At 34.6% G+C, this 11,003-nt stretch overlaps 2 protein-coding genes and 1 non-coding gene across 3 annotated transcripts; 1 reads left to right on the top strand and 2 right to left on the bottom strand.

Annotated features, from left to right (window-relative positions):
* Positions 1-258: 258 nt before the first annotated feature.
* LOC107886853 (protein CLP1 homolog) lies at positions 259-4,417 on the bottom strand. Its single transcript, XM_016810937.2, has 10 exons — positions 4,122-4,417; positions 3,721-3,789; positions 3,491-3,586; positions 2,793-3,034; positions 2,498-2,636; positions 2,303-2,359; positions 1,938-2,072; positions 1,289-1,524; positions 729-773; positions 259-648 (listed from the first exon to the last, which is right to left on the bottom strand). Exons 1-10 carry the CDS (start codon positions 4,347-4,349, stop codon positions 561-563), a joined length of 1,335 nt encoding a protein of 444 aa, XP_016666426.2. The 5' UTR covers positions 4,350-4,417; the 3' UTR covers positions 259-560.
* Positions 4,418-7,419: 3,002 nt separating this feature from the next.
* Positions 7,420-7,492, bottom strand: TRNAA-AGC (transfer RNA alanine (anticodon AGC)). Its single transcript has one exon. It is a non-coding gene; the product is annotated as a tRNA-Ala (tRNA).
* An 83-nt stretch (positions 7,493-7,575) lies between these two features.
* On the top strand, positions 7,576-11,003 carry LOC107886854 (protein arginine methyltransferase NDUFAF7, mitochondrial). The gene is made up of 10 exons (XM_016810938.2): positions 7,576-7,882; positions 7,971-8,032; positions 8,282-8,425; positions 8,511-8,621; positions 8,770-8,974; positions 9,151-9,209; positions 9,775-9,827; positions 9,917-10,139; positions 10,284-10,392; positions 10,529-11,003. The coding sequence occupies exons 1-10, from the start codon at positions 7,672-7,674 to the stop codon at positions 10,789-10,791; spliced, it is 1,440 nt and encodes a 479-aa protein (XP_016666427.1). The 5' UTR covers positions 7,576-7,671; the 3' UTR covers positions 10,792-11,003.

Here is an 11,003-nt window from a genome sequence, read left to right as displayed (position 1 = left end):
ATTGGATATTTTATTTTGATTTATCATCCACATCATATTTTTATTAATAGTACTAATACCATGCACCTTCCATTACTAAATCAATTTTAATTAACATTTCAATCCACAGCCCATAAAAACTAAAAATTTCACATCAAGTGACCCTTAAAAATATTTTTTAATTTTTTCACTAACAATGAAATTCATAAAAATTCATGAACAAATGTTAAAGTTTATGTTTTCACTCACAGACCTAGTCTAAATTGAATATCATACCACTTAATCAAATGCATACTTGTATTAAATATTTACTATATTTAACACTTAATTAATAGTTAAATTACCATCTAGTTCAACAACTAATCAAACTAAATGAACCGGCAAGCAAAGGCTTCACCGGCTTCTCCTCCTATCCGAATTTGTAAACATAATTCAACATTTTAAAGGTACAAGGTAGAGTTACAGCAGCCATTGAACTTGTTAACTGAAGCTCCATTGTTACAAACTGAAGAAAATTGAGCAATTTCCAGGCAGAATCTGAAATTGGACCAAGTATAACAATAATTTGACCAAAAGATTGTTTAAGTTTCAAGCCAAGTCAAGGTTCCCATAATAAGATATTTGCTTGGCAATTCCCCAGCTGATGGTGCAAGGTATGTGATTTTCTTCCTGCAATACACAAAATTGTGAATAACAACTGTAAAAGAAATTGGAGTTAAAAACTGATCATCAAAGCTCAGGATTCCAACCTCTGAATATCAATGTCAGTGATGTAAATAAAGCCCGCTACATTACTGCAAACAGAAAGCAAGCCAATTGTTAGTAGGTTGCTCAATGCATAAACTCATAGTCATATAAGCTAGTAGTGTGCTGTACACATCACAAAATGGTACCTAAGTTACTAGGACTTGGGGGTATGTTCAATTTTTCTCAAAGATATGGAAGGTCCTTGGAGAATCATAACCCCATGTTCATGAGCAAGCAAGCGTTGAACAAGGGTGTTTCAAGAGATATGAAGAGTCAGAATAACATGGAAAGAAACCAAGTTAGATTTGCATAACAAGTTGATGGTAGTGATTGTGGTAGCAGTCAATTTGAACACTCAAAAACAGTATAAACCTTAGTAATTATTCCCAATGACTGAAGACTAGAAATTTATAAGATTGCTAAGGAGATGCTTTCTGTACTTGCGCTGTAAGAATTTGGTCATTCTAAGACATTTAAGATGGGAGCCTTGTTGACTTACATGGGATAGATCTAAAATATCACTTGTGCTTCCTAGTAAGACATTCAAGAAAGAACAACAAACCTAGACAAAATTTGATCAGGCTCCTTGGCATATGAAACAGCAAGAACCATATGAAGCAAATCCCGGTCAATATTCACAGGTGTTACTCTTAGTGGGTTAGCAATAGGATCTGCACCAATTGGTAAAGCCGATCTTGGTGCCTGTGGACCACCGCCAATTCGATAGACAAGCAGATCACTGAAGTTTGCAATATTAGAATGCGGGGAAAGATCATTTGCAAGGCCATAGAAGTACTCCTGGTAGAATTGGCAGCATGTATGTGCTTTGTCAGAAGGATGAAAATAAAGTGCAAAGTTTACAAAATCAAGAGAAATGCCTTCTAAATAAAGGAGCAAGTTATAGAAAATAGAAAGAAACTAGCTTTTCAAGGCATCAATGAATTGGACTATCACGATGCAATCAAAACGAAGTATAAATTTGGTCCCCTAAATGTACGAAGACCCTTGAAACAAAAACTATTATCCATTACCTTGTGATGTCAACAAAAATCAAAGTTGCCATTTATCATTCTTCATGCTTACTATTATTTTCTCACTAGAAAAGGTATGTCACAACTCACAATAATGGATTTCTGGTGAAACAAGCACGAAAGGAAACTACAAGAAAATAATGAAAGAATCTATCCACAGATTGTAAATGTTGCATTTACCCTTATCCTGTAACCCCTAGACTTCTGACGATATTTTGCATTTCTTGATACAACACCGCCAGACTTCTGAAGCTTCACAACATCCACATTAGGCTTACTTTTTGCTACAGCCTTAAGCATGCTGAAAAGTTTTTCCTGCAAAGAGATTAGATAGATTACTTCATAAACAAATACAACTAGGAAACAAGAAAGATCATATATTATTAATTTAGAAATGATTCCAGAAGCAATGATAGTATTTGGACTGAAGGCTACGAGTTTGAAGTCTAAAGCAAAACATAACCATAAAAGAAAAGATAACATCAAAACAATGCTTCAAGAAGTGCTCAGTTTGAACAAGTAGAAAGGATAAAGTTGTTGATCACCTGACCCAAAACCAGGACAACATTGGCCTTGAATGTATCAATTGCATGAAGAAGCAACTGCAGTAAGATATGTTCCATCAACATCATTCCGAAACACCAAAAAGAAAGGAGAGAGACAAAAATACTTCTTATATCAACGCAAGAAACAGTCACTTTATCGGCATTTACATCCTTATAAGGTTTAGACTTCATTACCTCGTAGCCAGTACCTTCTATCCAACCCATAGTATTGATAACCATGCCTGCAGCTCGAGACTCAGCATTACGAGCAAATTGAGTCTCCAGCATTTGAGCCAGCTCATTCACGAGTGTCTTATATAAATCTACATTATTACTGCAGAACAGCAAGATCCATGAATATCATAATTAGTAATGAAAATTGAATCCAACAAAAAGCATTTGGCCAGACAAATTTTCTCATATGTATCAATCAGGCCATCTTTTAGCCAAAGTAAGTATACTACAACAAGAAAACATAAAAGTTACTTACCTAGGAGTTGTATGGCCGTAAAAATAAACAAGAGGCATCTCAAGAGGAATTCCTTCCACAGGATCAATGGGCAGTTCAATAGGTGTAGCAGCGATACATCCAGGAACTGTTATAGACCCTTGGCCTATATCTAAATCCACAAAAGTAGGTTTCCAACCTTGTTTAGCTGCCCAACTAAGAAGCATCCTTGATAAGGTGCTCTTCCCAGAATCAGTAGGCCCCACAACAATCACTCTGGGTCCCTGGACCACCAAAAAGATCACATTGAGATAAAAACAAGGTTGCGCATGAGTGTTAATAGGAGCAGTAAATAACATAGAGTTGGCAACGCAGAAGAGAAATAAAGGAACCAAAATAAATCCTGCAGGGTTATTATAAATGCCATAAATGGATGGTAAGTGCAATATAACACTAGTAGCCCTAAGCTAAAGCCCAAGTTGTCTTAACTTAAAACCAAATCTCATACTTGTTTAAAGCCTACATGCCTGGACCCTTCATTTTCTCTAAACACCCATGTCTTACAACTATTTTTGAAACATCATCAGACATGGGTGCTAGATATGGATCCTCCAAATATATAAAAAATTAAAAAAAAAAAAGCATACCTGTATCAAGAATATAGCCGTATCCAACACTCACTCTCGACCCTAGACTATTCATTGCAAGTACTCTGTTATAAGAACGAAATGATAAAATACCTGGGATGCCTCCGAGTCATTTGGTGACAAAGCTTTAGCACGGTTTCTTCGTCCTTCGAGTACAGCATGTACATTCACGTAACTGACCATAGGTGTCTGCAAATCAACCATTGCAACAGCATCAGCAAAGACTATGTACAATTTGAGAACTGCCATTCATTTTACATTACAAATAAAACATCTATATATATACACAAACTCAAGATTCTAACTTTTAAAGAAATAGTTACCTCATCTGCCGTATAATCAGTTTCAGTAGCACCATCCATCTCAATTGTAGCACCATACCAAGTGAAAACCTATAAATGAACAAATTCTCTTTAATACCACATGGTATAAACATATCAGCAATGCATGAAAAGAAGCAACATGTTGTAACATAATGGATAAAGCAATTGACAACCAGAAACGCATCAAATAAAGATTACAAATCAAAGAAAGTACATCAAGTTTTACTTAAATTCCTTCTTAATGAAATTATTTGCAGAAAATCATCCTTTCAATAAAACCCCATTATCACTGACAAATTTTGACAAATTTCAAACTTCCATATAAGATTGCATACAAAAAATCTAAGAACATATAAATATTCCTTCTTTCTTTTCAAGGCAAAAGAATCTTCTAAACTTACAGCGAATTTGAGGCGAGGGGGGAAAGTGAGCCACATCTCAGGGGCCAATTCGGACCCGAAAATCTCGGCTGAGCCGTTAAGTAATCGAAGTTTAAGCGGCGTTTCATTACCCACCTCGATTCTCAGCTCGCTTTCTCTCTCTAACTTCACTTGCTTTATAGTCGACGCCGACGCGGAGCCACCAATCGCCGGCGGCGCCGTCATGGTCGTTGCACCTCCGTAGGACATGGTTTGCGGTCAGAGTTAATTATGGGATTGCCGGACCTTTTTTTTAATTGGGGGGCTTATATAGGGTTTTAATGACCCGAACCGTTTGAAGAGTTGGGAAGTTAAAACGCCTTTTGGGCACGTTAGTAGAGTTGATCATGGGCCGGGCCGGGTTCGGGCCGTGTCTAGATAAAATTTTAGACTCAGTTTTATAGGTTTAGCCTAAAATATGAGCCTAAAAGTTTGTTCAAGTTTGGCCCGAAAGAAAATTGCTAAGTCTGAGCCCGGCCTGGTCCGGCTCATATTAAATATATATTTAATATATATAATATATATTTGATTAAAAATAAAAAATATATATTTGACTAAAAATAAAAATATATATATTTAATATGGGCCGGGTCGGGCTCGGGCCAAAAAAGTTTTACCCGAGACTCGGCCCGTTTTCTAAACTGGCCTCTTTTTTTTGCCCAAACACATATTTTGGGCCTATATTTTTACTCAAACCCTCTCATTTTCGGGCCGGGCCGGGTAGTAGAGGTGCTCATATTAAATATATATATTTAATATATAAAATATATATTTGATTAAAAATAAAAAATATATATTTAATATATAATTCGGGCCGGGCTGGGTCGGGCCCGGGCAAAAAAAGTTTTACCCGAGGCCTGACCTGTTTTCTAAATGGGCCACGTTTTTTTGTCCAAACCTATATTTTTACCTGAACCCTCCCATTTTTTGGGCGGGCCATCAGGCTGGCCAAGTAACCCAACCCATGATCACCTCTACACCTTAGTACTTACTTGCATTGAGAGAAAGGGAAAGGTCGGAATTATTATTACTATAATCTACTTTCATTTATCTATTATCTATTTAACTCCTTTTATATAAATTTGTCAACTGAGTCTTGGTAATGCAGGAGAATATGAGTTCAAATACGTTGAAACGTATTATTTTTTCGAAACGCATATAAAATAATTTAAATTTATATGAAATGATCAACCAATTTTTTCAATTAAAAAAAATAAATACCTAATACCTAGATTGGTTAACCTTATAATAACCCTAATCTCTTACTTTCTATTTGAATTTTTTCTAAAGAAAATTGAAAGTAAAGATTGTCCAAAAAATTCCACCGTAAGACTTCAATTACATAGTAAAATGGGTGCTTTTAGTTCTCATTTTAAAACTTTTCGTCACCCAAAACTTACGGCACGTTTAGTTCACTGGAATGGAATATGATTGTAAGGGAATAAAGTTGTAATCAATAATTCAATTGTTTAGTTGAATAGAATAGAATAGAACTGTAATAGTATTCTTGTGTTTGGTTGAATGAAATAGATTTATAATAATATAAGGAAAAAAGTTAAAATGACCAAAGTACCGTTAGCAGAATTTTTTAAATAGATGATTATTGGTATTAAACTTTAATAGGATTATTATTAAATATAATTTAATAAAAATAATATATAATATAATAGCATTCTTAATATGATTATTTTTATATTAAATTATTTTAAAAGATTTTTTATTTTTATATAAAATAATCATTGTAAAGAAGGACTATAAAATCCCAAAAATTTAAAAATTAGACATAAATATTACAACTTTAAAGCTTTCTTGTTTTTTAAAAAAATGGTAATTTTATACCTCTGGCTTTCTTGTCGATTTTCAGTGTAGAGACCAAGACCCTTGCCCATGATATGTTGCTTTTTGATTCGAATTTCAGTAATAAAGAAATGAAGCTCAAAACCAGAGAGGTGGATAAAATAAATAGGAGAATCTAAAAATTAAAAAAGGCTATCGAGTTGAAGGAGGAAGGTAAAGGTGAGGGCAAAAAAAAAAAAAAAAAAACACAAAAAATCCTATTCAACACCTATTCTATAACGAGGCAGCCTCTTCCTTGAATGGAAATGGATTCAATGCATGCCGTAACAAAGTATAACCAAATAAACATTCAAGCCAATTAAAGATTATTTTGGTGGTAGGTCTACCGAATTGGATTGTAATCTATTCTTATTCCTTCCAACTAAACATACCCTTAAAAAAATCAATTATTCTTATATTCTGTTGCATATTTAGATGAAATTTTATATATGAATTCAAGATTTAGCAACAGCAACAAACTATAACCAAATAAACTAATTAAAAAAATTAGGGAAGGCTAGACTTTTTGTTTATTAGGGTGAGGATTGCTAATGTATTGAATCAGTGGAAGCACCATTTTCTGTTGGTGCATTATTTTGAATTTATTAATATTTTAGAAGATATAAATAAATATTTATAGATATTAAATAATATTATTAAATATATTTCAAATATAAATTATTCATCAATTATATAAAACACCCATTAATAAACTCTATAAATAAAAATTTATCATTCAATAAAATCCAACATTAAGAAGAAAAAAAGAAGTTGAATGGTGAGTGGGGATTTTTTCTTTCATAATCAGGTGAGTAAGGTTTTTATTTATTTATTATATTTTAATTTTTATATTTAAAATGTGAAAATATGTTTCGGGTATTAGTCAATGCATTCTAATTAAGTCTTTATAGCATAATAATAAATAGTTAAAATATTTAGATTTTTATCATTATTCATGCGTTGACCGATGCACTATGTTCTAGTTGGTGTGACTGAAACTGGTTGGTGTGATACTGTGATTGATATAGGCCGAAATTTTCACTACCATGAAAATGAGTATTGTTTGTTCTGTTTTAGCATTAAAATAATATACACCGACCAATACAACTGAAATCAATACAAAACCGATAACCCAATCTTAAATATAAATTTAATATGGATAATAAATGCTGATATCCAATATTTATTCCATTTTTTATGCAGGTCTTAAACTGCCTATACCCCAACCTCTAAAATTTTAAAATACTTGACCTAGGATAGGATCTCCAAAATTATTGCAACAACTGCTTTAATTTTTTTCAAAATTTTTAAATATGGCAACAAACTGAGCCCAACATAATGGTAAAGAAATAAAAGGCCGAAAAGCCCAGAGACCAATATCAGTAGAAAACCAGATTTCGCGATCCAAAACAAATAAAATAAAGTTGTACGAAACAACATATTGTGGAGATGCGGGGTATCGATCCCCGTACCTCTCGCATGCTAAGCGAGCGCTCTACCATCTGAGCTACATCCCCTCTTTTCTGTATCTTTAAAAACTATATTAAATAAATTTTAGCTATATTTGTTGTCTTGTATTTGGTCATTGCTATTTCGCCTATCTCAGCTTCCTTTGCTTTTCAAAGGGAAATATAAAAAGGAAGAATAAAAACTGTTGCTATTTTCTAGTGTGTGTTTGACAGTTTGAGCGACAAAAATGCTGCGGAAGCTGCTTTTTCGACAAGCTCCCAGAGCTTACCGATTCCTGTCTACTCAGTCAACGCTTCCTTTACTCAGCAAATGCTCTGTTTTCTCTTATTGTTCATCATCACGACCTGAAATCCCTCCTAGTAATTCCATCGAACACCTTGAAGATCAACCCACCAACACCATTTCCATTGATCGTTCTGGACTATGTAGTCCCCCTGGTAACTTTTTCAGCTTCTTTCCATCTCTATATTCCTATTATTTCACTTCATTTTTAATTAAATTTTTTTTTTGGTGGGGATGTTTTAGAGCATTCTCATGAACCTTCCTCAGACTCTGAACTTGTTAAGCATCTCAAAGGCATTATTAAGGTTAGTAAAAAGGGTCTGTTTTGATGTAATAAATTATGGGGTTTTGTTACTTTTGTTGTTAAAGTTTTATCTTCAGTTCAATGCATTGAAACCATCAAGATTAGCATTCAACTACAGTATCATCAGGACACTCGTTAGCGAAAACCCACGAACTTATACTCTTAATGTCTCCTTTTACTACTTGAAACTTGAATTGAAACTGTGCATTTTGTGCTTTGGAACATTGGGTTTTATTTGCTGTCTTGTCAGTTTCGTGGTGGGCCGATATCTGTGGCAGAATATATGGAAGAAGTCTTAACAAATCCCAAGGCTGGGTTCTATATTAACCGGGATGTCTTTGGAGCTGAAGGTGATTTCATAACATCTCCTGAAGTAAGCCAGATGTTTGGAGAGGTAGCTCAGTTTCTAATGAATTTGTGAATGTGAAGGAATATTGATGGAGACAATTTAATTTTCTTTCCTATTGGCATTATTTTAGATGGTTGGTGTTTGGGCTATGTGTTTATGGGAACAAATGGGACAACCAAAGAGGGTGAACTTGGTTGAGCTTGGCCCTGGCAGAGGAACTCTAATGGCCGATCTTCTTCGTGTATGATAGTCACTTGTATTTCTCACTCAAGTTTACTTCTAAATGTAAAAGATATGCAAGTTAGTGTTTTAAAGTCTTCATTTGGTTAGTTTTATGAGGACATAATATGGCATGTTTTTAAATAGGTGTTGGTTTTTTCTCCTTATAGGGTGCATCAAAATTTAAAAATTTTACGGAGTCATTGCATATACACATGGTAGAATGTAGCCCTGCATTGCAAAAACTTCAGCACCAAAGCTTGAAATGCATGGATGAAGAAAATACCAGTGAAGGTGTTGATAAAAGGTCTCTAAGCACATTGGCTGGAACACCTGTATCGTGGCATGCAACACTGGAACAGGTTCCATTTGGATGTATGGCATTAACTTTCTAGATTTTTCTTCTCTGAAAAGAAAGCAGCCAAATACCCTTTGGTTTATGAAAACAGTTCAATTATCCTATTTATATTCTATATAGTTTATGGATTGAGTTAAAAAATAACATGATCTGTTCTTACCTTGATGTTTTGAATCACTTGCTCATGTTGCAGTGCCGACCATAATTATTGCCCATGAGTTCTATGATGCACTGCCAGTTCATCAATTTCAGGTTTGTCACATGCATTCTGATAGTAGGGGATAACTGAATATCTGTTGTTTCTGTATCCAAGTCTATTAGTAAGAGTAGGATTGCCTGCGCCAGCTGTTCTTTGCATCCTGAATATTAAATCCATGGAACCTTAAAATGTTGACATAGAAATTTTAACTTTAGAGAGCCTTTATTTGGGTTACTGTCATTATATGAAGTTTCTGTTATAATTTGCAGCTTACTTGATTACAGACCCGCTATCATATTTATGAAAATTGTAAGAGGTATGTTACATATCAATTGTCTACTGATAATATGAGATAATGAATAAATCCATGGTAGTTTGAAGATTATACAACATAATATACATCTAGCCTTGTAAGATGTGGACCAAGTTAATGATTTATGCTTTGAACAATAGCTGAGAACCAGGTATAGAAATTGTCAAATTGTTATGTAGTCGGGAGTTGTCATCTTTAAGTTAGGCATCTAAACTCTTTTAATTTTAAAGTTTCCATACTGTTAATTATATAGCTTGTCATCTGCCATTTCATTTGCATTGCTTTAATTAAGAAGTTGTTTGCAGAGGGGTTCTCGTGGCTGGTGTGAGAAAATGATAGATGTCACAGAAGATTCATCGTAAGAATTTGAGATCTACTCTCCCGACATTCAATCACCTTCTAATTTAAGGAATTTAGTTGTTTGATACTTCTTGTGTATGGGTTTAGGTTCCACTTTGTTCTATCTCCACAGCCTACACCCGCAACTCTTTACCTAATGAAGCGCTGCAAGTGGGCTGTGCCCAAAGAAGTTGAGAAACTTAATCAAATTGAGGTTTGCCCCAAAGCAATGGATTTAACTAGTACACTTGCGAAGAGAATAGGTGTTGATGGAGGTGGAGCACTTATTATCGATTATGGCCTGAACGGAGTAGTGTCAGATAGTCTGCAGGTATAGCGGCTCACCATTCATCAATGATTCAATGAAAAAACAGACAATTAACTGATTCTAGCTTTTTGTCACTTTAACAGTTATAAAAAATCACTTTTCTTTGGTTTCATCTGCATCATTTTCGTAACCACTAAACATGTGCAGGCAATTCGGAAGCACAAATTTGTTAACATACTTGACAACCCCGGGAGTGCTGATCTTAGTGCATATGTCGATTTTGCATCAATCAAGCACTCTGCCGAGGAAGCTTCAGGTTTGCATTTCCGTTTTATCTTCCATACGAGTGTCTGGTTGTATTAAGCATGTTTTATTTTGAAAGGAGTTCGGGATAAAATCTGTGAAAGAAAAAATAATGACTAAATTTCATGGTTCCAACATTGGTTTTTCAGATGATGTATCTGTTCATGGCCCTGTTACTCAGTCTCAGTTCCTTGGTTCACTTGGAATAAACTTCCGAGTTGAAGCTCTGCTACAAAACTGCACTGATGAGCAAGCTGAAGCTCTAAGGACCGGATACTGGCGTTTAGTCGGTGACGGTGAAGCCCCCTTTTGGGAGGGACCAGAGGAACAAGTACCTATCGGGATGGGAACCCGTTACATGGCAATGGCCATTGTTAACAAGAAGCAAGGCATCCCAATACCATTTCAGTGAAGTTTTAAACAATATTGCTAAATTTTCTTTTCCTGTTACAATTGAATAAAAGCAGGATTTTGTTCTGTCTAAATCTTCGTTCAAGTTCAGCTATGATGATAGAATGCACTTATAAATTCTTTTTGTTCTTCAGTGTTCCATATACCCTTTTGCTTAGATGATGGTCAAAGAATAGCCCAGAACTCAAAGTATAAATTTTTCACTTATGGATA

This window comes from Gossypium hirsutum, chromosome D04, assembly GCF_007990345.1.
Source record: "Gossypium hirsutum isolate 1008001.06 chromosome D04, Gossypium_hirsutum_v2.1, whole genome shotgun sequence".
Classification (NCBI taxonomy): Eukaryota; Viridiplantae; Streptophyta; class Magnoliopsida; order Malvales; family Malvaceae; genus Gossypium; species Gossypium hirsutum.
This window is presented reverse-complemented; position numbering and strand designations above follow the sequence as displayed.

What these genes read in the sequence shown, in the direction of transcription:
- LOC107886854 (XM_016810938.2), top strand. Translation starts at nt 7,672, where the DNA reads ATGCTGCGGAAGCTGCTTTTTCGACAAGCTCCCAGAGCTTACCGATTC. An exon ending in TAATGGCCGATCTTCTTCGT is followed by an intron (nt 8,622 to 8,769) that starts GTATGATAGTCA and finishes TTCTCCTTATAG; the next exon opens with GGTGCATCAAAATTTAAAAA. An exon ending in CTCTGCCGAGGAAGCTTCAG is followed by an intron (nt 10,393 to 10,528) that starts GTTTGCATTTCC and finishes TTGGTTTTTCAG; the next exon opens with ATGATGTATCTGTTCATGGC.
- LOC107886853 (XM_016810937.2), bottom strand. Translation starts at nt 4,349, where the DNA reads ATGTCCTACGGAGGTGCAACGACCATGACGGCGCCGCCGGCGATTGGT. An exon ending in TAGAAGGTACTGGCTACGAG is followed by an intron (nt 2,360 to 2,497) that starts GTAATGAAGTCT and finishes ATCTTACTGCAG; the next exon opens with TTGCTTCTTCATGCAATTGA. An exon ending in TTGTCCTGGTTTTGGGTCAG is followed by an intron (nt 2,073 to 2,302) that starts GTGATCAACAAC and finishes ATCTCTTTGCAG; the next exon opens with GAAAAACTTTTCAGCATGCT.